A 26,833-nucleotide genomic window follows, 5' to 3' on the forward strand; every position below is an offset into this window, starting at 1 on the left:
GTTGAGAATTCTGGTAGGTAGGTTTTAATTAAGCTTATTATTTTAGATTAAAGAAATACAGTATAAGACAATCACCTAAGCAGAATAAAAGAAAAGAGATTTTTCCAGCCACAGGAAAGTATCTTTATTAAATGGATAAAGTTGCAGCTTTTATTGTCTAGGAGTCCAGATGGCTTCAAAGCTTGGAGAAAGGCCTTCTTCTCACTGTACCAGTTATGTTACCAGAAGGATTGTCTAAAGGTAAAAGCACCTAAAATGAAAAAATAACACAGCTGGTTAAAGTGTATTTTGCCAGTAATCCCACCAAAAATTAATTTAGTTTTTATGCTACACTGAAAAAAGTATAACATTGATGTTGTTCATTCAACGTAAATTTTCTCTTTCAAGCAACTTAAGATTAGTCATTTAGTGTTGCAGCTTGAAATATTTGGTTTCAGATCTCAATCAAAGTAAAAAAAAATTGTTTGTACCAAATTAAGTTATGGTGGAGGGAATAAACATAAAAATCCTATTTCATTTAACTTAATATTTTAGGTTGTTCATGTGCTGTGTTTAGGGGCCGTTTGTATATTCTTTCGGTCGAACGTCCCAGTTTGATGGCTTTCCAACTGCCAAAAAAGAAGAACAACTTAAAAAATAGATTTACTTCAGTAAAAAAAAAAAAAAAGTGAATTGCACCCAATAACTCTAAATGATTTGCCTCAACTTAAAAATTGTGGGATCAATAAGATAAAAAGATTTATATTGGTTCAGATTGAAAATATTAAGTGTGAATCATCATTTTTTTTCAGTGTAGAGTACCCTTAATTTATTTTTTCTTTTGCAAATGAATTTCTTTCTCCCAGTGTTTAAAACATGCATTTGTAAACATATAATTATGGGGAATAAGGTGGGACTTGTTATGAATAATATGAGACTGTTCATACCTTATGCAATTTTTATTTGTTTTTTAACTTGAATTATATAAATCGAATATTGCCTACTGAGATGCACATCTGCTCCAATTACAGTTGCCCAATTGGTAAAATACATTGTAGGCTCCTGCAAGTGGTTGTTAATTTTTGTTGGGTATGACTGTTATTGAAAGGTGATGGGTATGTAAAATGATCAAAATGTGTATACCAGTATCTTTGTGGAATACCAAAAATCAAGATTACTCTGTCATGTAATAGCTAGTTTGCATTAGCATTCAGTTTCCTATACCTTTTCGGTCAATGACTTGTCCTTTCTGGTCAGCAATGGTATCAGGGCAGAAACCAGCCTATCACTATGCTTAATTAATTTACACACACAGCGGCGGCGCATCTGCTGCACTCCTTCTAATGTGTTAAGGCGTAATAATAAACTCTCCATTTGAAATAATTATTTACACTGGGAAGTAGAAACTAAACTGACCCGTACACTACTGCTGCTCAGCCTTCTGCTATAGGACATTCAAATTGTGAGAAAACTTTCTGCCAGCTTTTTGTTACCAAACCCTTTTATCAGAAGACAATGTTCTATATGAAACAGTTGCTCAGTAGTAAATGTATTTTTTGTAACAGCCTTTAATAAATTTGAAGTATGAAAATGTTTGCTTATTGAGGCTTTTTTTTCTGCAGCAGGTCTTTATCTTGTATGTGTACATTTTCAAAATACACTGTGTTAAGTGAAGCACACCTGGAATGTGAAACACGTACAAGGTGAACACAGTATAGCACTCAGTGGAGAGGAGGAGAATCATTGATATCTACTGTACGCGATTCTTTCCTTCCAGTTTACAGCACAATATTTGCATATAAGGTTTAACGAAGGGGGTGCAGGGTGGTGCATAATTTCCAGGGGCAGATCCAGGGAATTGGGTTTGGTTCTAGGCCTGGTCAGTGTTTCAGAGTTTATACGTTATCCCCACGTCCATGTAGTATTTCTCTGTGTTCTCATGTTTTTTTCCTCATTCTAACGGTATGCATATTAGTTTAATTGGTAACTTTAAATTGATCTGTTGTGAGATGTGCTGCTATTCAATTTGCATTGTGCGTGAATCTTCCTGGATAGGCTTTGACTCCTTGTAATGCTATAATGAAACAAACAGTGTCACTTAATGAATAGAGGAGTCCCAAAACTTTGCCCCTACTGTATTTGGATTACTTTGTAAAGGAATATATAATGTTTAGTTAGACATGTTAAAAACGTTGTTGCCTTAAAGGCATAATAGTGCTTATGTGTTTATGTGAGTAACAACAGTAAAGGAAACCAGAGTCACACGGATATAATGAAATGTGTTTTTCAGTTTACTTTTCATCTCATCACATAAGGCATACAAGAGGCATTTTTAACTATATCCAGTTGTTATTATTGTGGTAAAAGATATTTGCACTTTTACAGTTAAATTATCAAAAGTGAACTTTTAAAAAGACATGCAAGTATTTGCTGCAAGCTAGATGTTAAAGATTACATGTTTGTTAAGGCTTCTCTTTAAAGATGCCATTTGATTAAAAAATGTGAAAAATTCACTTTCCTTAGGCTGCTTCTGATTTTTTTTTTTTAATCAAAGAATATTGCAGTTCATCGTCAAATGATAACACTTTGTTTTACACAATTTTGTGTTTTAATTTGAATGTGAATAATGTTTCTTCAAGGTGGTGATTTATATGAGATATGCACAGAATGGTAATGCTTTCCGTTTGATTTTTGTCCTATTTCTGTATAAATGTGAAAAATATTTTCAAGAACACTAAATTAGTTTCTACAATGTTAAAGAACTCCTGCTTTTGCAGAAAAGATGTCTGTTTTTTCAGTAAACTAATGAATGAGGCAGTTATGATCATCCTGTGAATCTTAGTGTTATATTATTAATCCACACATAATGGCAAAGCCAAATTTGATGGCTTAGTCAGACATTTTTAAAACTGTAACAGTGTACTTTTTTTGAGTTCTTGTATTCAGCTATACTGATGCAACATTTTCTGTTTTTGATTTTAATGATACTGAAGAGTGAAGGCTGGAAGCTGCCAACTTAGCTTTCCACTAGCGTTGTTCTTATATTCCATGTAGAAACGTTTCTGAAATACTGGTTTTATGAATTTGTTTTCCATTTTGGGTCCTCAGTCCAGTGAGAGTGTTTTCCTTAAAGTGGTTTTATTGGATAAAAAGCCCATCTGGCACAAGGCAGGAATTACCATTAGTTCAGCACAAATCCCACCCAAACTGTTTATTTTGGAATTGGCATTTGACCTACAACATCTAAGTGTTTGAGGATATGGGAGAACACCCATGGAAAAAAGGGAGAACATGCAAACTCCATATGGGCAACTTGGACTTGAAACACTGCTTTGCCCCCTCCATGGGGCGCACCATTCAGCTTATTTGCATTTTTACAAATATGCAGTATGAGATGTCAGCATATGCCAACTTTAATGGAAACAATTTACTGCATTTAGGTGATTCATGCTGTTTTTCACAAATGGCCAGCAAAAGCCTACAAGTATTTGTAAGATTCTCCAGAGTACTCCTCTGTTTAACTGGCAGGAACAACCCCCGTATCTACTGCAGTACATTTAGTAAGTCACACATATTCTAGGCTAGAGAAACCAAAGAAAGAAAAATGTGCATCTTCCAAAAGTCATCTATAAATAGAGACTGTTAGCTCCAAATAATTCATGCAACTGACTCAAGCACAGAGTATACCTGGCAAACATTTACAGTGGTCTACTGTTTAAAAGTATTTCTGCTTGAGCCTCCCTTACACAGTGTTGGCAATGAATGTACTGAATCATTATTTTATTCCATGAGAGAGCACACTTCCAGAAAACTGCAAATGCAGAAAGCATTAAGAAAAATCTTATCTACTTTTCCCAGTGCCCCACTGACCCCGTAACCTGTCTTTGATAGTTGGCCTTTTTATGTTTGTTGCCATACTGTGTATGTTAGTTCTAAGATACTGCTACGTCTAAAACAGTAATTACACTATAAGACATCATATAAATATGTCATGTAATGTCACAAGGATAAGCTTTAGTTGAGACCGTAAATGTCTGGGGTTAAGTGGGTGCTATAAAATGCAGGATGAGAAACTACAGGAAAAAGAGCTTGACTCAAGACAGTGACCGATCCTTTTTCTTTACAGATTAGTTTCACACAGGGATCTTACTGGAGCCAAATTAGGCTGCTTTTGTCAAGCAGCTAAAGATAAAGCAGGAATGAGGAGGAGCACTGAACCGTTAGGTAAATAACAGGCTTCTCAAACTTGACTTTACTGGGTTAAAAGCCTAATGATTCACTTAAAAGTATTTCAGGTTTTATTTGAAGAAAGGTGTGCATTGAACCTTTTTGTAATTCACAATGAAACTGAGTAAATATGTCATCTTACCTCATCTTTATTTGTCAGCCCCATTTTTGACATGTCTATGGTGAAATAATGCTTGTTAGGCATAACTATCTCAATCTCTTCGATCTAAGAAGAAGAAAACAACAGATGAGGGCATAGTTTGCAATTTATTTGTCATCTAGTCCAGAGATAAAATACAAGAGGCAGATGTGCTACATATTGTCAGTTGTTCCCTCTTGGCAACAGAGACTGCATTAACACAAACATTAAAAAAATTCAAGGCACCTCTTTGTATTTCTTGTACAACCAGGCTTTTTGCCTGTTTTTCTTTCGTTGACTTATGTGAACTTCCCCTTGGGGATTAATAAAGTTATCTTATCTTATTCTTTCTATCTATCTATCTATCTATCTATCTATCTATCTATCTATCTATCTATCTATCTATCTATCTATCTATCTAGCAATTAAATCATATGTGGTTTACAGTGTACCACTTTTGTGACATTCAGATTACTTTATGGGTTATAGGTTTGTCTTGGGATTTGTTTTTTTTTATCAGGAAGCTTTAGTTTTCAAACATTATTCATTTTTTTTTTATTCCGGGGTGCAAGTGTTATAGGTTACTGGGAGCATTATTGTCCAGTGTACAGAGTACAGCAGTGTTTTACCTTTTAATGAAAACTAAAAAGAACTTGTCATTAACCAAGAAATAATCATTTCATTAACTAAAGCAAAAATAAAAATGAAAAATTGTCTGAAAAGCACAACAAAAGGAAAACAAGAAAAACAAAAGTTATAATATTGAATTACATAACACTTGTCTTTTTGCATAAAATGCATGCGAACGTACATACTGGCGATATATTTATAAGAAGCTCACGGCTGTATTGTTAAGTTGGCGTAAACTGCATTTCCATGAGTTTCCTCCATAATGCTTAACAGTAAGTTTAGACAAGATTAATTAGTATGTGTGCAACCTCTTGCTATCTAAACCCCTACATCAACATGTATCTCAATTGGGCACCATATCACTGATCTCCTCTGGCACTGTTCTCTTGCAAAATGCAGCAATAAAAATGTAAATGTTAAGTAAATTATGCAGCCACCTACTACCTGAAGTGCAGAATTGAAACTGAAGTTACTCAAGTTTGGTATAGCAAGGTTTTATGGTGGGAAATAAAACACACAAAGAGGTGGATTTACTGCGTTACTTGTACTTAAGTATGTTTGGGGAAGAACTTGATATTTTGGAGATGTATTTGGCAAGACTATATTTTACTTTTACTCAAGAACATTTGTAAAAAAACAAAAAACACTTTGTTACCTTTCTGTCTTCATTTGATAACGTTCTATTCTGAAATTGTCAGTTTTTTTGTTTTTTTTTTTTAGTTTTTCAATCTCTTTTACTACAAAGAGCCAGCACTCTGCTGGCCCTGGCAAAAAAGTGAAATTTTGAAGTAAATTATTTCTTCGTCTTCGTCGTCTTCTTCTTCGTCAATATTATTAATGCAATTGTTATTATTATATAGCAATGTCCAGCTGTCAAATCAACGTAAAAAGTAGTAGAATAAAAAAAATCTGTTACAAGCAGAAAAGAGGTCTAGTAGCAGAAACCTATAAATGAAGTATCAGTTTAATTTTAATCTAGTTGTTTAATATGGATACTATTTTGAAACAGGGTGGTCTACTGATACAATTCCTAGCATTCTGCTGCCGTATGGGAAGCCATAAGGTAATGCTTCTAGCACATGTACTAGTAAAGCACTAATAACAATACAGGTATAGAACTTGTTTATATCGTATGTTGCATATTCAGTGAGTGATCTAAAATAATCTTAAAGACAGTATATGATGTAAGTATGCACGTAGAAATACACTGTATACATAGCAAAACATATTTATATTTCTGTTATTACTGTTATGAACACAGTTCAAGTATTTCAAGAAATAACCAAAGTAAGAATTCCCAGAGAAAAATATACTTTCAAAGTTTAGAAAAGGGCAGATGACATTTGTAGCATCAGTTAAAAAAAAAAAGTATTTGTGTGCAGTGATCTTACTCACAAAGGTATTCACATAAGTAAAACTTAAAGTGTTTTTAAAATTAAATTGCAATTTCATTAACTTTTTGGCTTCAAGCGGCAACAGTGCATTCTAGTTATTTGAATCTTTCATTTTTTATTACGCTGGAAAGCTTGAACTATCACATTATTGTGAGATAATTGAGCTCTTTCGCAGTCAAATTGTATGTTACATGTACAGTATTCATGTATTAGGTTGACTGTAATGCAAGATGAATAATATGAAATTTGACAATTATATAAAAAACTGTTTTTATCATTGTAGAACAGTGTCTGTGTGAATATTTATTGGATGAGGAAAACAAAAATATAATGTCACAAACAGTAAGTTAATTGCTAAAAAGTAAAAAAAATAGAATGAAAAATTAAATCAAACTTAAACTAAATACAACTAAAACTAAAAAATAACTTAAAACTAGAAAAACCTGGAGTGCTGTGAATATATAGTAGTGTGGCATTCTAGGATGTATAGCTGCTGGACCCCACGACCCTGCCCAACACCCAGTCCATGCACGCATTGAACCGAGTAGGAGCAAGAATACACCCCAGAAACAACTGAGAAAATGCAGAGGTTCTGCCTCCACTCTGAACAGTACTCACAGTACCAGTGTAAAGGCCAGTCATGATATCCAGCAACTTTGGTGTGAATCCCATGAAACCCCAGGATGTCCCACAGGGCAGCTCGATCAACTGCAACAAAACTGCCAATATTTGCGTTTGCGCTCCATGAGAGCCCCCAGTGCCAGGATGTGGTCGATGGTAGACCTCTTAGGCGTAAAACCAGACTGGTCCAGTCGCTGGTAGGTGAGCAAGTGATCACAGATCCTATTGAAGATGGCCCTAGTAAAGACCTTACCCGGCACCAAGGAGAGTGTTATCCCCCTGTAGTTGCCACAATCTAGGCTATCGCCCTTCTCTTTCCAGATAGGGACAACAAATGACAAGTCCCGTTTTCCCGTCAGTTGGGATGACGCCAGCCTGGAGAAGTTCACCCCGGATACCACAGATCCCTGCAGCCTTCCCTACCCTCAGCTGGTTCACTACCTGTGCAGTCTCAGTGAGACTTGGTGGTTCACAGCTAATTGGAGGATCAGCCTCAAGAACCCGAGGACTTGGAGATGTCTGGGTCTGATCCTCCTGCTGAATACATAACAGATTTATTTGTTTTGCAAATGTTAAGGTCACTTGGACATAAGTGAACTCTAATTTACTACTACTTGTACTATTGTATGAATATTCTTAAACGCTTAAACACATATGCTTGTGCATATTTTTTAGGATTGCCCATAAAAATTTGAATATGTTTAAGAAACTCAGTATTTTAGACAAAATTGGTTAAACAGTGATTTTACAGTGACTTACTTCGGGAACTCTATTGAGAACCAAGACTTGAGTGTCATAAAGAGTCTTTTGAACAGACGGTGAGTACTCTCCTTCATTATAAGGGCCGGCAAACTGCTCAATGATGCTGTTCTTTACAGTGTGGCTGAAAATGGGAGAAATGATTTCTTATTATTTATTGTACTAATTATTTAGACAAGCAGATCACACCCATGTACACCTTTCTATAACAAACAAAGGTAATTTTGAAATCCAGTTGTTTAAATATCTTTATAATAATGGACAGGCATGTAAAATAAGCCACTCTGGAACATACAGTGAGTCTTAGATGGAGGCAGAACTTTGGAGGCTTTGTGTGTTTCACTGCTAGTGCCAGTAAGTCTCCAAATGTTTGGCCTTTACACAATTAATATACTTCATCTTATAGTGAGCACCACCAGAAACTGTAATTAAAAAAGTCAAATTCACCTTTCAAAGCAATGTAAAAGGAACAATATTGTAAACCGTGTCATTTTACTCATTTGCATCAGTTCAGTTTAACCTTTGTTTCCTTTTATTTATCTACAACAACTTCAAAAACGTTTTAATGAATAATAAAGAATGTGTATTATGTAAAGACAACACAGGCCTCTGAGGCTCTAGTGTAGTCTGCATGTTCTCTATGTATTTGTGTCGATTTTTTTCCATGCTGTTTTAGCAAAACTGAAATTGCCCTGTTGGACTGATACCCATCCTAGGTGAGTTTCTTCCTGGACAAACATAAGAAAACGTATAGTTAAAAAAACAGCTTGTAGAGGTGAGTACAACAAGTCCAATGTAGTCATTTTTCTTGGTTGGAATGCTAATCTGGCTGTCAAAGAGCTTCCACTGGGACTTGGCTTGGATTCTGGAATGGTTAAATGTTACCGAGGGTCTGGAAAAGTGCATGCAAAATGAGTTCAACATAAAAACAAAAATGACAGCATGGTGCCCTTTCATGCTGGACATACAGACCTTACAAATTCACCCACCTGGCTAGATGATGATGTCAGAAGGCTGAAGTGGCAAGAAGTAGCAAGTTGCCCACAATAGTTAGGTGAGATTTTGGGGGGGCCCAGTGTTTAGTGCTATTGAATCCCATGATTTCTGGGGATAGTCTGTAGCTACTCTGGCTTCATTGCACATTTAAATGATGTATGTGCAGATCATGTTAACTGGCTGCTGTAGAGTAGCCAAATGCGAATGTGCATTTTATTGGGTTGGCATGCCAGTCGTTATGCACCTGATACAACATCCTGTGACTTTTAAATGGAAAAGAAAAGGTTCCGAAAATAGATGCTAAGATGTATTCTGTTTGGTACAGATTTCAGAAGCTGTCTTCCAACTCAGCAAACTTCTTAGACAGGGAGAAACTTTGAACTGAAAAAGATTGCACGAGTCCAAGGTCAAATTCAGAGGAAGATCTCTTGAAAACATTAATTTTATGTAGTGACGCATGGATTGCTTTAGTGAAATCAGACTGCAGTAAATATCAGTGGAAATCTGGTGTAAATAAAGCACCTAATGTGGCAAAATGACAAGATAATATATAATACGTTACCATATTGAGTCAAATGCGATGTTCCTGAATTTATTGTACCGCCATTTTGTATAGACCACAGTGCAGAAGCATCTGTCCCTCACTTCTGGCAGGGTTGTGTACTTATCCTTGATAAAACCTTCAAAGCCAGACTGAGTGGTTTTCAGAACCTTCATCTCTTTCAGACCACTGTGTAGTACCGGGGCCTCTGTTTAATAAAGAGTTTATTTTACTTTAATGTGTAGGAGTCTCTTCACATATACAGCATAAAGGGTGCATGGCTATCTAGGTGTTATGTGCAGCTAGGGCAGCAATGAGAGAACGTCACTGACAAAACGAGAGGTTCTGTACTTTACCTTGTGAGAAGGAGAGGAGGGAACTGCTGGAGCCACAGGTACTTCAAGGTCTGTGCCTTAGAAGTGGAACAGACAGAGTTGTGGCCTTGGGGGAGGCATGTAGTGCTTCTCCAGGACAATAGTGGGCAGGTGTCACAGCGGAGTGAAGGAGTTCATAAACCTCTCCTTAGGGGCAGAGTACAGCATGAAGTTGTAAGGCATCCTGGGCAGCATAAGGCAATATTTTTCCATTTGGCTGTTTGCTGGCAAGATGAGTTTTTCCAGTTAATGATGTGGGACAGATAAGACACTGGCTGAGAGGCCCAGTCGTTTAAGGTAAACTGATGACACAAGAGGCTGCTACAAGAAGTTGTAGTCTGGTATCCATTTTGCAGCCCTAAAATCATCTCTGACCCAAGAGTCGGGTCAAGGCGCTTTAAATTAGAAAATTCTTTGAAACTGGACGGTAGAAGAATCATGGCTTACTGGTGAGCAAAAAGAGGCTAATGCTCTAAGAGAGAGAGGAGCAAGAATTGACCCAGAGAGTATTTGGTGTTTTTTTTCTGAAGTGGGCAAGGGGGTGAGCTGTCCCACAAAATGGACAGGAATTTAAGACCTGTTTAAGCAAATCTAGCGGGGTAGCAACATGTATGTTTAGTTCTGGTGAACATCTGTTCATTTTTGTTTGTTCCTCCCATGTAAGTTTATTATTTAATACAGTCGGCCTCCTTCTCATGAATCTCAGGGTTGAGTGTCATAGAGAAAGGCTACCCTAGCCTGATGTATCAGAACAGCACACAGTTTGTGTGATTTCAATAGGTGTACCAGCAGATCAATTCATTCTTCATTATTTTCTATTATAAATGTATTATAAGTAGCCAATAAAGACACTTTTTGTCTTTTGTATTATTTCACAGATATTTCTAGTCTTAACTCCTTAGGGAAAAAATGTAAGTATAATGTTGACTCCTGCAGTGTAAAGGCCTTTCTCTTGCCACTGTGGTAAAATGCTGACTTGTGATAGATGAATGGGTACTGTGGCACTGATAATGAAATGTAACTCACCATTCTGGTACTGCTCAGCCTCACAAAAATGAATAACTTCTGGACTGTAAATGAAAGCATGGACATGTTCAACTCCATTCTGTCAAACAAATAAACACAATGTAAGAGACAAGAATATCGCATAAAGAATAGCATAAAGCTGAATGTCTGTTAGTTTTTTTTATTATTACGGTAGGGATTTTACACTTTTTTTAACGTAAAGAAATGTGTTCTACACAGCAAACCAAACGGCGTATTACACTAATATCAATCATTCACCTCTGCAAGACTAAAGTAGCATTTGTAGCAAATAAAGAGAACTGAAAGCAGAATTAATGTAATATATAAGATTAACTTAATACTCGAGCACTGTGACCGTGAAGGGTGGAGGATTAATCCGTCCGCTTAGATGCTTTACATACAGTATGTCCGCATTTAAGACTTTTATCATTTCAGAGCAGTGCACAGCAGTGGTCATGAGGCGGTCGATTGGGAGAAGATGCAACACTAGCATTTAACACAACATCTTGAATGTTTGAAGCACTACAGCAGAACTGTAGGATATGATAACAAGACATTTTGATATTGAACACCATTTGTCTCTACTGTACTGTTTTTTGCAATGACAATATTGCCTGGAGTTGTACGTGGCAGATTAGAATTATTTCAAAAGTATACATTAAATTAAAAAAATCTTTAGCTTTTGAAGCCTAAACATTTCTTTTTAAAGAAATATTAAATAACAATACATATTGTAAATGTGGTGCCACTCTGGCTGTATTTATGTGGTGCTGAATAGTTTTATTTCCAGCCGTGATCAATCCAGTTTAGGTTTGTAGGCGATTATAACTTGATGTGGGCACAAAGCAGAATTCTCCCACAAATGGATTAGCAGTTAATCACAGGCTGCTGTAGCTTTTTGCTTTGCGTCCTCCCGCTCCATAACCTATCATCTATGGGGGAGAAGTGAAAGCTTTTGATTCGTCAAAAATTTCGTTCTACGGTTTTTGATGGATCTCGATGTTGTAGGGTCCCCGATACTGAAAATATCGATATATCGATGACGGATGTGTGTCTGTCTGTTTATCACAGTTTCTTGAGGATGTTCTGGAGCTAAAATGGCTGGCTAGACAGAAAAATACCAAAGTCAAAAGTTAAGCCTGTTATGAAATGACGATGTGCTGATCAGTTTTTAGAGCCAAATTGTGAGAGAGAAAGAGGCGCTCTAGAGGAACCCTCAAATACCGTAATTCTACAATTAAGTATGAATTCTTCTCATCAATTGCTATTGTAATGACCTATTTTATGATCAGAAAGATCAGCATCAGAGCAGTAAATAATTACTGAAATGTTATAGAATAGTTCAGGTAACTTCGTTCCTAGGGCGCAAAGCCTACTGACGTTCACTTCCGAATTTCTTTTTTTACTTTCTCGAATAGGGAAAGTATTGTGATTGTCCAAAAATTCAACCTTGAGGTTTTGATGAATCTTGATGTTTTAGACCTCCCTGAGTCCGAAAATACCATTTTTGGAATTATGTCTGTGTGCTTGTCTGTATGGGGCACAGTGATGGCTCTGAGGCTAGGGATCTGCACTGGCAATCAGAAGGTTGCCAGTTCGAATCCCGTAAAAGCCCAAAGTGACTCTAATTTTTTGGGTCCTTGAGCAAGGCCCTTAAACTGCAATTGCTCCGTCCTGGGTTTAAAGTTAATCTGCATCAAGCCCTGCATGTAGGCCCTCCAACCTACAGGGAAACACCTGGGGGTTGGTGGCAGAATTGGCACTCCAGCCACCATAAAAAACCTCACACTGTTCCACTCCATCTGAACTAGTGTGGTGCTGAGGTGTCACCCACTGCATGGCCGCACTCGGTCCTAATCTGAGATCCTGAGTTGGTTTGTCATGTGGTGGTCTGGCAATGCGCTGTCTCAGCGTGCGCTCCTAACCTCTCTCTCTGTCTGTGTGTTTGTGTGTATGGAAACACAATAACTTGAGTACGCTTTCACTTAGGTCAGCCAAATTTTGCATACAAATATTAGATACAAAATGTAGATTTCTGTCAACTTTTAGGTTATTTCCACTAACCGGAAGTGGTATTTTACCTTTTATTCATGCAGCTGCAGAGTCTGATTATTCAACTTTTATAATAATTGTTCAATATGTTTTTAATTTGATTTGACTTGTTGTTGATGGTTTTTTAATGTACATAATATAAAAATCGTTGTGTTGCAGTTTACGCCTCAAATATCCATCCCCACATCTGAGTATACAAGAAAGTCTAAGGGAGAGCACACCCAATGTTTTAATATTGTCATCAGTTCTTATAAATTGCTTGTATCCTCTGGCAGCCTTCATACTTGGCAATGACATGTAAGCACTCATTTTGTTGCATTTCAGCTTTATGTATTCTTCTGTTTTTGCCTTCATAACATGGCTGTGTCATCTGCCTACATCTGTTTTTTCCGCAGGTACTGATGAGTTTAGGTGTGTGCGTCACTGTTGTCCTGTCCAGGGGCCTCATGTATAAACGGTGCGTACGCACAGAAATGTTGCGTAAGAACTTTTCCACATTCAAATCGCGATGTATAAAACCTACACTTGGCGTAAATCCACGCACTTTTCCACGGTACCTCATACCTCGTCGTACGCAAGTTCTCCGCTCGGTTTTGCAGACTGGCTGCATCCAGCGTCAAAGCAGTGCTACTGTTACTGTTCCTGTGTGGTTACACCTTATTTTCCTGACGCGGCTTTATAAATACACAGAAACTAACTGCATATTGTTTATTAGTGTAACACATCTGATTGTAATTAACTTGTAACAATATAATGGTCCAGGGAATAGCCATAGTATTTCAAATACCATACTGCTTTAGCGTTGTTATTCTCACTTCTTCTTCTTCTTCTTCTTTCAGCTCCTCCCGTTAGGAGTTGCCACAGCGGATCATCTTTTTCCATATTACTCTCACTGCACCACTCAGAGTATTTATATCACTGTATCTGAGTGTGAATCACAGCAGCAGCTGATCGGAAAGAGAATTATCGGTATACAGCTTCAAGGACACGCTGTCTCAGCCACGGCAAAACGTTTTAAAGCCTTTACTGTACGGACCTCGTGGTTCAGAAATAGTTTAATCCCAAGAACTTTAAATGCACTCAATCAATTGCTCCTTGTAGAACTGTTTGTACTTATAAGTACAATCACCCCACTGTAAACTTGCACTACAGTTATAATATCGCACAACCTGAGCCACTTTATAAAGCACGTTTTTACATATGATGACGATATCATTTTTATGATGAAATGCAGCAAAATATGTTTATTAAATTATACAGATAAAACTTTAACTTCATTTAAATAATCTTTATTCTTCACTGGGAGTGTCGTGAAGGATAGAATAATTAAACATGTACTACGAAGATATTTCAATGTTCCTTAAACGTTTTGAAGAATCGGCGCTCCCCAATTCTGATTGGGTATTTGGGATAAGAAAAGCACTGACTGCAGTGACGGCTACGCCAATATATATTGAATATAAAACAGAAAGAGAAAATAACAACACAGCTAAAAACGCAGCGGCAAATTTCGGCAAAAGATAAATGCTTGTCATGAGCACGAGGCGGCTATGCAGTGTCCGCAACGGATGTGGCCATCCACCGTGCATAAGATACCATATTGACATTGGCTGGCGAAGGAGCCACCGATTCTTCCTCTGCCCAGTGCCACCACAAGCCTAGAGCCACCCCTGAGTACTGCTGCAATAAATTATTTCATTGAAGGTCGTACACAATCACTATGGCGTGAAAGCCATGTTTAATAACGTGCTTTAACTGCTATCATCATGAAAATGACATCACGTATACATCTCAGTATTTGAGTTATTCAGAGAGCTGTAATATCACGAATGTAATGGACTCTGTGTCCAGTTGGAGGAAGAGAGCCGGTTTAAGAAGCAAGTAGTGATTCACACACATAGATCACATACGAGTAGAAGATCACATACAAAACAAAGCATTTAACGTGCTACTTTAATTACGATGTGATTTGAGAAACTGGTTAATTAAACGATTTTAAGATGAAGTTTATAATGTTCTACTAAATGACAAAATAAACTACGTGATTAAAGTGGAAATGTCGAGATTGAAGTTAACATTTCGTGCTTTTTCCCCACTGTGTGCCTTTTTTTCTCTGTACCCTAATAAGCTTTCATATGACACTCAGACAGTGGGCTACAACTCGCCTTTTCACAGCGACTTTGATATGTGACTTCTTTTTTATTTCCGGCACTGTGTGATTTTGTGAATGTGAGCTTTCAAGTTTCTCCAACACGCTATGTCACTCGATCAACTTCCTTTTGTTGATTATACCACGGTTTATTTGAACAAATAGTATGTTTTTCTTTTGCCTCCACTTGGTATTCGCTGAAATTCTTATATTTTCCCTGTGCTTTTCCCATTGTCTTTTCACAGAAGGCTGCGCTTAGGGGCGATTTATATTGATTTTCATATTCAAAGAGGCGTAATTCTGGGAGGAGTTGGGGTGTTACATAATGCGCGTGCACGAGCGTTAGTTTTCACGCTGATCGGGATTTATGTAGCGGAAGAACGTGAAAGTTGGAGTACGCACAGATTCCTGCATCTGGATTTTTCTGTGCGTAAGCACATTTTGGCTTTTGTGCTTACGCCATGTTATAGTGCGAGTTCTACGTACGGCTTTATACATGAGGCCCCAGGACTGGCTGCTGCCTTTTGCCTAATGATGGCAAGATAAGCTTCTGGACTTGGACAAAAACTCATATAAGCAGAGGGTGGATATGCAAGCTTTACAAAGCAGGCACTCCAGGAGCAAATCAAACTGGGTGAAGTATTCTACCACCAAGATTAGTCTTTCTACTATGATGACCGTTTTCATTGGCAACTGCTTTTAGCTTTAAATTATCAAGCAAACCCATTATTGCAAGAATGTGAGGCATGCAGTAGGCAGTTGCCCGGCACTTCACGAATAACATTCTCAAACGGATTCTGGCAGCACGGAGCACAAGAGGGCATCAGTCCATCACAGGGCACACTCACACACATGCTCACGGTGCTCTGACATTAACATGGCCCATTAACCTAACCAGCTTGTCTTTAGTGATGTGAGACCCAGGGTGAACTCCACATGGACAGCAGACAGGATTCCAATTCAGGGCACTGGTTTTGTGAAGAAAAAGCGCTAACTGCTGCACAACCAGGCAGCTCTACAGCAAAAATGCATTGAGAAAAATAAATAATATCTTCAGTGTAGGTGGAAGGCAAATTTTGTACAGCTCTAGTAAAAGTGCAAGATTCACAGAAATGAAAGGAGTTAAAGGGACATGACCTTTGTTCACATCAACTTTAGGACATTCTTTAAGCGTTTAACTTATGTTGCTGCTTTAAGACTTCCGCCTGATATGCGTTTGGTAATCCCACGGAGACGCTGGTCTGGATTGCTGCTGTGCTCAAATGGACTTTTCTAACCGTTAGAATGTGGGTTCCCGTTGGGGTCGGCTCATCGGTAAACACACAGCGTAGCAGGTCTTTGAGTGTCTAAGTGATGTAATTCAGAAGCCTCCTCACAGCCTCAATGGCAGAATTGAAGAGCTGCTCAAGATGATCTGCTTTTAGTGAAAAATCTATGAGAAGGAGCTTAAGGACCCCTGGATGGCTGCTGGAGTGTTAGCTTGTGTTGTCAGTGACGATCACTGATTATTGACCGGCAGCAGCTTGAATTTCATAACGTTAGTCAAACGTGTATCACTGGATGGTGGGAGAGATGAACAAGGGGGAGCTCTTACTTGCATTTTTTTTAGTTTATTTATTTATTTAGTTGTCTTTGAAGTTTTCAAACATGCTGGGAACTTCAGGGCGCATCTAACTGCCCTCTTTGAGGGGTGGTTTTCGTCCGTTCACTTACCTTCTCGAGACGTTTCCAAGGAGCCTCATCGATGTTCACCCTCACTCGCTCCACGTGCTTGAATGTGTTCAGAAAATAGCTACAAATATCCAGTGCAAATTCTTCCGCCGTCCGCACCTGTCAAATCAGCCGCATGCACGTGATTAGGGCGGAGTTTTATTGAAATGCATGACTGTTTCCTTGTTATACAAAGTACACTCCATCTGTAGTCCCAGTCAATACCTACCCCTTTGAGCTTTGCCAGAACGTGGACCGTGTTCTTAATGGTGTCTGTTGGAATGATATCTGCATTGTCCCCGTCCAGGTAATCTTTTTTTGTCCGTAGTGTGAGCTGCACTGACACCTCTAGTTCTTTAATATCTTGAAATTTGCCTTGTCTCTTAATATGGAGCAGTTTTACTATATTCTTTCCATAGCCTGTTCGAACAAACTCCACAGCCTGCCCAAAAGACAAAAACGTGTTAAGCCTCGACATTTCTCTTTAACATACTGCATTAACATTCACACAATTCAGTTCATTTTAGTCTTAATGAGCTACTGAAAGGGTGACATGTAATTGTGGTAGTTTGTACCGCTGCCTCCCAGGTCCCGGTTCAAACCCTGCACGTTCGGTTCGTGTCTTGCGTGGCTTTTTCTGCAGGGACTCTGGCTTCATCAGGTTAACCGGACCCCCTGTCAGTGTAGATCTGGGCATGAATTTAGCCTGAGATGAACTGCCTTTGCATCCAGACGTGCTAGGGTGGTCTCTGGTCCTCAGCAACCCTATACTTGAGTAAGCTTGTTTATACAAGATGACGCATGAAAAGTAGCCCCGCGCACAGTAAGGCGCCATGTTTTTAAGAATGGAATGAATTAGAGCAACCAAACGTTGCGGACTTTAAAAAATACAGTAAATCACTAGTATAAAGAAAACAACTTTTAGTGTTGGCAAGCTAGTAGAGGCTGGCCAGTGGTGAAAACTGCTGTGTTGGCAAGCGGTGCACTGTGGGAGAACAGCTGTGAGCGCAGACCCCACTCCGCCTCTTCTCTACTAAAGCAAGGTCATAGGTTGACTGGCACCATTGGCCTTTCACAGTCTGCTCCTCTGGAGATGAAGGAAGGTTCAACACTAACCAAATGCTGGATTTGGAATTTGTAAATTTGAATAATCTATTTGTATTGTGCTGTATTAAGAAATGTGTGAAAAATTGTAATTGAAATTCTTTTCTCACATGTTGATGTATTAGCTCGGAATGGCACCGTTGTGAGCTCCCTGACATGTGAAGTGCAGTACACACAAGTCTAGAGTGTAATTTATCATGAATTTAGGGTTGCTCTATACAGAGGCATCCATAGCCTCGTCGTAAACATTGACCCTCTTGGCATTATGGCCAGAGCTAAAAGTGTGTTGTCTCCAGCTCAGAGGAGCAGAGCACTACAATAATGGGAAAGAGAAGCCTCAGTAACTGATTGGGTGGCAGAAGACTGTAAGATTGTCCCACTTGGTAATGGCATGCCTTAGGTTAGTGAAGGCAGATCAATAATCCCTAGCCTAAATGGACTGGCTCTGGCGCTGATATTCAGATTTTTAGTTAATACTGCAGTGCTCGGTTCACCGACAAAACCGCAACGGACAAATGCGCACCGACAAAATCGCGAGAGAGGCCAAGAGAGTGGGACGCGTACGTGTGCATTATGTACACATTATGTGCTAGGTTATAACTGTTATAACTGCTGAAGGCATGCCGCGAACAAATAACTCAGTCGAGGGTTGGCATAACTCGTCGTATACAAAGCGGAATTACCAGCAGTCAGGCAGCCAGCAAGTCTAAATACGCTCAACTATCAAGACGTCTTCCTACATATGCAGGGCGTGATCTTAAGGACCATCTGCGCGCCGTGCTGATGGCATGCCGCGTCTCATAATATCGACTTCTAAAATAAACATTATGATATATGCTTGAAACTAGTAATTCATATTTAATGAAAATTTCCCGATTTTGTCGGTGCACATATGTCTTTAGCGCAAATGTCGGGTCACAGCGGTGCTCATAGTCTACAGGTCACAAAATACTGGCGACATTGGAGGCCTCTTCAAAGGCAAAGTCATGGCCCCCAATCTTATCGATAGCAACTCCTGGCACCTGCTCTCTGCTGGCAAATGAAGCCAACCCAGAAACTCTGCTGAGCGTGTGGACTTTGTTTCTTATGCATCTATCACTGATGTGCTGAAGTGGATGCATCACATTTTGACTCTTGTCAAGAAGGTTCACAAGTGCCTTTACTTATACTTTTACTCATGTATCTGAGGAAGGCTCCGATTTCTCCATTTGTTCCCACCAGCATCTACACACAGGTGCACAGTGGAGTCTGTCCTTTTTGGCTACATCCTGTCTTGATATGACACCTGCTTGGCTCGAGAGCATAAAGCTGCGCAGATGGCGAGGATGGCAACACACATTATTACCTGTACTCTCATTCCTTCTGTTCAGGTCACATACAACATTCACTGCCTTGAAAGGTAAACAGGATAATTAAAGACCTCAGCCATTATGCACACCCACTTCTCTTACTTCTTCCTTCTGGAAAATGGTACAGGACCATTGGCACTTGGACTAGCATATTCAGGGACACATTGTAAAATGTTGCCCTTGATAAGTGGGTTACAAAAATGGATGGCCAGATGGATGATCAGATGATTGGAACATGTACAGACACTGCATACAATATACTATGTGTGTGTGGCTGTTAAGCGGTTGTTTTAGAATTAGAACACTCTAGACGAGAACAGGCCATTCAGCCCAACAAAGCTTGCCAGTCCTATCCACTTGTTTCCTCCAAGAAAACATCAAGTCGAGTTTTGAAAGTCCCTAACGTCTTACTGTTTACCACACTACTTGGTAGCTTATTCCAAGTGTCTATCGTTCTTTGTGTAAAGAAAAACTTCCTAATGTTTGTGCAAAATTTACCCTTAACAAGTTTCCAACTGTGTCCTCGTGTTCTTCTTGATGAAGTCATTTTCAAGTAACAGTCTCGATCCACTGTACTAATTCCCTTCATAATTTTAAACACTTCAATCATGTCACCTCTTAATCTTCTTTTCCTTAAACTGTAAAGGCTCAGCTCTTTTAATCTTTCCTCATAATTCAACCCCTGTAGACCTGGAATCAGCCTAGTCGCTCTTCTCTGGACCTTTTCTAGTGCTGCTATGTCCTTTTTGTAGCCTGGAGACCAAAACTGCACACAGTACTCAAGATGAGGCCTCACCAGTGCATTATAAAGGGTGAGCATCACCTCCTTGGACTTGTACTCCACACATCGTGCTATATAACCTAACATTCTGTTAGCCTTCTTAATGGCTTCTGAACACTGTTTGGAAGTTGAGTTCACTATGACTTCTAAATCCTTCTCATAAGGTGGACTCTCGATTTTCCGACCGCCCATTGTGTATTCAAACCTAACATTTTTACTTCCTATGTGTAATACTTTACATTTACTGACATTAAATTTCATCTGCCACAAATCTGCCCAAGCCTATATGCTATCCAAGTCCTTCTGTAATGATATAACGGATTCCAAATTATCTGCTAATCCACCTATCTTGGTATCATCTGCAAACTTAACCAGCTTGTTACTTATATTCCTATCTAAATCATTTATAAATATTAAAAATAGCAGCTGCCCTAGCACTGACCCCTGTGGAACACCACTCTTAACATCAGCCAGTTCTGATGAGGTTCCTCACACCACCACCCTCTGCTTCCTGTGTCTGAGCCAATTCTGAACCCATCTAAAAACATCACCCTGAACTCCCACTCCTTTTAATTTGATGCCCAACCTCTCATGTGGCACCTTATCAAATGCTTTCTGAAAGTCCAGATAAATAATATCATAAACTCCACTTTTATTGTATCCTTTTGTTGCCTCCTCATAGAATTCCAACATGTTAGTAAAACACGACCTCCCTCTTCTGAACCCATGCTGATTGTTCAGAATAACTCCTGTCCTTGCCATGTGTTGCTCAATCTTATCCTTAATAATTCCTTCCATTAATTTTCCTGTGATGCTTGTTAAGCTTACTGGCCTATAGTTGCTTGGATCTGCCCTGTCACCCTTTTTATATAATGGGATGATATTTGCCATTTTCCAGTCCTTCGGAATCTCTCCAGTGTGCAGTGACTTCCTAAAAATATGTGTCAAGGGTTTATATATGTACTCACTAGCCTCCTTAAGAACACGAGGATAAATATTATCTGGTCCTGGTGATTTGTTTGATTTCATCTTATTTAATCTGAGCAGCACTTCTCCCTCTACAATTTCCATATCCCTCAGTATGGTTGTGACTCTGTGTGACCTTTTTCTGTTTCAGCTTTATACTTGCCATTTATTTTAAATAGAAGTCTTTGAGCTGATAGTTGCTAAAGTTTAAATATCAATATTTTAAAATAATGTCCAGATTCAGTGTTCTTTGATTTAACAAGCTTTGAGGATTTTCTGTTCTCTGCCAGGAATGGATCATGGGATCTTTTGTAGGCCCCATATCAAATGATGTGCATATGTATTTATATAATGGCAGCGTAATATCTGGTATTTAACAATTAAATTTCAATTTTGACTGCGGATCTAAACATCTTTGGAAAGCCTACTAAACTGTGTAAAAGAATTGCTGTAATGATGTCATTCTCCGACTTCGTTGCACTAGCTATTCATTTGTCTACTTCATTGTCCCCAAGACAGCCGTTAGAGACCTCCTAACACTACAGGGGTGTTGTATCATTATCTGCCATACTTCCCCACTCGTGGGAGACCTAGTGTTTCTCAAAATGCCAGGTGCTTTCTAATCTGGGTAAGTGAAGGACAGCCGCAAAACAAGAGGCTGATTGTTGTCAGGCACTAACTAACGCTGCAAATGCACAGTTTAGTTGGGCATTAAATCATCCAGGGTTAACACTCGGGGGCTTTTCAGGAGTGCCACAAGTGCAGTACAGATTGATACAACACATCTGCAGGATAGATATCATGATTTGAAAACTGAACCCACTTGAATGCCATTTGTCACTTGTGAACGTCATCAACATCCATCACTTCCATAGTGCTGGGATGCTGGAGCCAAACATGTGGAGAGAGGGGCAAAAACCATCATCTTTAGAATGGCGTGGGCCTGTTCACACGTACAAGCACACATCACTCGGAGCCAGTTTGGGGTCACCAGTTCAAATAATGTGTGCGCCTGCGGATGGTGAGAGAAACGGACATCTTAGGAAAATACCCACAAAGACAAATTTGCAGGACTCTCTACTGCACCACAAAAGATTTAAAAGCTTAAATCATGTTGTTGTAGAGACGCTGCTTTAAAATCGCCTAAAGGTCAGCGGAGTCATGATGAGGCAAATTGAAATGCTTTTGGTTAGTGTCCTTCTCTACCTATTAAACATTTCAGTCCACGAGTTCACTCTGTGCTATCAGGCCTTTCAGATTTTAAAAATGTTGTCCTCTCTTGAGTGAGCCGTAAACCATAAACTCTTCCCCACTTTGCATGTGTGTGATGTCTCACGAGCTCTCGGCCAGTCCCCCCGGCCCACTCGTATGTGTGCCTGAGCTGTAAAACGGTATTCTTAATATTTTGATCCATCTGTTTATTTTGTAACCTGCATATCCAGTTTGGGGTCACTTGGATCCTTTTTTTTAATATCATAGTACCTTTGGGCACGAGGTGAAAAACAATCTTAAGTGGAGCACCACATCACTGCTGGCAGTATGTTACAATATTATTGTTATTAATATTACATTTAGGTGTAGGTTTTTGACTTTTTTTTCTCCCTCAAAGTAATAGTTTACACACGAGGGAGAGAAATGACTAAGGCAGGACACTGTGTGCTCAGTAAAGCATCACACATTCACGGCTAACGCCCGTCATTTAGATTCCAGCTCTACTCTAAAGCTAGTAAAAGAAGAAGATAAACAGCTAGTAAATCAACTCTCGAATACACGCTGAAAATCAAACATTGTGTTGATTTCTTCCTTCACACCATTGCTGTTTCTGCTGTTTATCACCAAACCAACATCTAGAGCCTGTGGTAATCAATACATCCATTGATCCTCAAGTCTGTTATATCCATTTTGCGTAACCTCTCTGTCACCATTTGATAAACTGATTCTCCTCACAGTGTATTCCATAGAAATTGTGCTGTTCTGTCACATTTTCACACCTAATCTGCAAATCTTTATAATATGGGAGGAAAACTGGAAGATTTGGAAAAAAAAAAAAAACAAACGAAGCCAAAGTAGACACAGGGTAGACATGCAGAGTGCACCCTGTGCCCGGGTGAAGACTTCAGTCCAGGGCCCTGGGCACCATGATACCTGGAAATATTTTGCAACTCCTCGAAAATCATTACACAATCTGTTTAGAAGCCGGTGAGCAGTGAACTAAAGCTCCATGACTCTGGAAAGCTGTGATCAGGAATCGGGGCTAAAGAGCAAGCTTTCAAAACTCTCTCCATCCATTTTGAGTTTTTTTTTTTTGTTGATGATAGAAACTCATTCTTATAAAATTTTGCTGAAGCCTAAAACAGGGGGTCACATATTAACAATGAATTTAATTCTTCAGGTGTTTCTGATACTTAAGGAGAAAAAAAAAAACACAGTTTGTGAAATTCTCCTTTGGGCACTGAGTGCGCTTCAGTAACAACAGAGCATTTGTCCCTCTGATTTCCTCCCATATCCTTAAAAGGTGCCGGCTGGGTGAACTGGTCATTCCAAAATGGCCCATGTGAATGTGATCGGGCCCTGAAATGGACTGTTCAGTGCCCTGTACTGCATGGTGCCCTGTGGTGCTGGGACAAAGTCAGAAAGCACTGCGAGTTTGAGAAAGGAAGATGCTGCTGTAGGACTGAGCTTCATTTAGACGGTGTGTGTGGCCGACCTGCGTAAACGCGACACTTCACAACAGTTAGAGCCGTTACATTGAATTTAGACTAGGACTGATTTAAAAGAAAAAAAAAAGAGCTCAGATAGTGGAAACCTTTAGTAACAACATTAACAAATGGCAGTCTCAGTATCGCTACTGCTGAACGCACAGTTGCCACTTTTGATGCTTGTCTGTGACAAAGAGCAGTAAAGTCATTTTATAGAATTGAAGTCCGTGACAGGTCATCGCCGGTCAGAGATCACTTCATCTCATATCAGGTCTTCTATTCTTTTAAAGTGCATTTTTGATAAAAAAAAAAGGTATAAGCAGAGGTAATAACTGGGAACAAATAAAAGCCTGTCTGCCTGTCTCCTGTCTGTCGGTCTGCCTGCCTGCTAATGACAGCCTTTCTAGCTGCTTACTGTATGTGAGTGTTGTACCGTGTTAGCCATTATGAATGTAGAGAAAAGCCAAGCAAAATGACACCTTCTATTGGCTAACTAAAAAGATTACAATATGCAAGCTTTCGAGGCAACTCGGGCCGCTTCTTCAGCCAAGATGTAATACAGAAACTGGAGTTCCCTGTGTTTATACACACACTAGGACAAGAAACAACATCGATAAATCTTTAAGTGAGACATCTAAAATGTAAAAAATTAATAAACCTCTTCAGGCTAAGATTCATTTAGCAAGTGAAGAGAACAATGTATGGTCAAGATCTTTGGATAAGATAACTGTCCAACAAAGCCTTTTGAATTTTTGATGAGTTTTTCCATACAATGTGGATCTCTAGTAAGGTTTCTGGGTCAGTCTGAGAGATGCAAACAATCCTCATATCTGGCCATAAAACTCTCGTCTGTATTTAAAACCAAGTTGTAATGTGATCAAATTTAGCATCGGTTTAACTTCCTATTCTTTTCTGTCTTGCTGTGTTAGCTGGTTGTGAAATGAAAATAAAACACGTAACAATGAGTGATAGTGAGCCGTGTGTGCATCACAATGTATACTACACAGAATATCACAAATACACAGGCAAATCAGAGTTTAAATTTGTGTAGACTATAATTCAAAGCAGAAACTGATCACCGTGGATGTTTGCTAATAATTTAATGCATACATAAATAAATGTATATATTACTGCAGCCAAGTCCTATCTCTTGTGCTCTCCTGTAAGTGTATTTAAATGCCCTGCCTGCAGATGTTTAGACTGAAACGCTCTTTATGGACACACATTCAGTTCAATGGTTATATTCTTTTATTTCAATAATTGTGCTGTAAATGTAGACTTTCTTCATCAGGCTGATTTCTTGTCATGAATGTATTGAAGGAAAATCACAAAAAAACAAAAACTAACAAGTTACAAGTGTGCCAGCACAAGTTAGAACTTTGTGCTGAAGAATTAATGCAAATGTTCCTCCGTAAGTATCAATTTCTAATAACTCAAAAGCCGACTATTATTTCTCATACCTTATTTTGATGAGCCATGGTCTCTTAAATTGGAGTTTTGCTGTCACTGTTAAGCAACAGAAGTTGTAGCCCTCAGGACGCTATTTAAAGGCCGAAGGGTGCAGAGCACAGCAGGAAAATGTTTACAGAGTTAACAAAACTGGCCAGTTATCTCAGATGGGGCACAGAGATGAGCAGGAGGATCAATAACAGTTTAACAAAGTGATGCGTCCTACACGTCCAGGTCAGGGTTGTGGGGTGAGGAGCCAGCGCTGCCTGGTCTGCCATCATAGCACACACTCGGGGCGGAGCAGTTTAGAGGGGGCAATTGACCTGACATGCGTGTCTTTGGGATGTGATGATGAAGAACATGCAGACTCCACACAGGTAACAACCTGACATGGGATTTGTACCTAAGACAATGGAGGTGTGAGGTAGCAGAGGTAACCACTGCACTGCCTTACTCAATAAAAGGATGTCATTTATAAATAGCTGGGTACATGCGCTGATAGCACATTGGCACACCCACCACACGCCAAACCACCCAGATTGGTACCCAAGTGCAGTGAATGATGTAATAGACCAATGATTTTTAAAATACAATTCCATCAAATGCTATATGTGTTTCATAATATATATATATATATATATATATATATATATATATATATATATATATAAAAAGTATTTAAAACATACATGGGGTCAACAGGCTTGATTAACCCTTCTCACCATCTACATCTCCACCCTTTTCCAGCTGAGGACCATGGTCTCAGATTTGGAGGTGCTAATTCTCATCCCAGCCGCTTCACACTCAGCTGCAAACCGATTCAGAGAGAGCTGAAGATCACGGCCTGATGAAGCAAACAGGACAACATCATCTGCAAAAAGCAGTGACCCAATCCTGAGCACACCAAACCGGACCCCCTCAACACCCTGGCTACGCCTAGAAATTCTGTCCATAAAAGTTATGAACAGAATCGGTGACAAAGGGCAGCCCTGGCGGAGTCCAACTCTCACTGGAAACGAGTTCAACTTACTACCGGCAATGCGGACCAAGCTCTGACAACCAGTTGTACAAGGACCGAACAGCCCTTATCAGGGGGTCCGTTACCCCATACTCCCGGAGCACCCCCCACAGGATTCCCCGAGGGACACAGTCAAACGCCTTTTCCAAGTCCACAAAACACATGTAGACTGGTTGGGCAAACTTCCATGCACCCTCCAGGACCCTGCTAAGGGTGTAGAGCTGGTCCACTGTTTCGCGACCAGGACGAAAACCACACTGTTCCTCCTGAATCCGAGGTTCGACTATCCAACAGACCCTCCTCTCCAGGACCTCCGAATAGACTTTTCCAGGGAGGCTGAGGAGTGTGATCCCTTTGTAGTTGGACCCTCCGGTCCCCCTTTTTAAAGAGAGGGACCACCACCCCAGTCTGCCAATCCAGAGGCACTGTCCATGATGTCCATGCGATGTTGCAGAGACGTGTAAACCAAGACATCCTACAACATCCAGAGCTTTGAGGAACTCCGGGCATCCACCCCCAGGGCCCTGCCACCAAGGAGTTTTTTGACCACCTCAGTCCCAGAGATGGGGGAGCCCACTTCCAAGTCCCCAGACTCTGCTTCCTCATTGGAAGGCATGTTAATGGGATTGAGGAGGTCTTTGAAGTACTCCCCACACCGACCCACAACGTCCCGGGTCGAATTCAACAACGCACCATACCCACCATATACGGTGTTGACACTGCACTGCTTCTCCCTCCTGAGACGCCGGACGGTGGACCAGAATCTCCTCGAAGTCCCCGAAAGTCGTTCTCCATGGCCTCCCCAAACTTCTCCCACACCTGAGTTTTTGCCTCAGCAACCACCGAAGCCGCATTCCATTTGGCCTATTA

The 26,833-nt window shown here is 39.6% G+C and overlaps 1 protein-coding gene across 1 annotated transcript; it reads right to left on the reverse strand.

The window, feature by feature from the left end:
* Window positions 1-109: 109 nt before the first annotated feature.
* On the reverse strand, window positions 110-25,086 carry uox (urate oxidase). The gene is made up of 8 exons (XM_039736145.1): window positions 24,957-25,086; window positions 16,827-17,039; window positions 16,601-16,717; window positions 10,687-10,765; window positions 9,308-9,494; window positions 7,750-7,873; window positions 4,349-4,432; window positions 110-250 (listed from the first exon to the last, which is right to left on the reverse strand). The coding sequence occupies exons 1-8, from the start codon at window positions 24,972-24,974 to the stop codon at window positions 176-178; spliced, it is 897 nt and encodes a 298-aa protein (XP_039592079.1). The 5' UTR covers window positions 24,975-25,086; the 3' UTR covers window positions 110-175.
* Window positions 25,087-26,833: the final 1,747 nt, after the last annotated feature.

This window comes from Polypterus senegalus, chromosome 14 (assembly GCF_016835505.1).
Source record: "Polypterus senegalus isolate Bchr_013 chromosome 14, ASM1683550v1, whole genome shotgun sequence".
Classification (NCBI taxonomy): Eukaryota; Metazoa; Chordata; class Cladistia; order Polypteriformes; family Polypteridae; genus Polypterus; species Polypterus senegalus.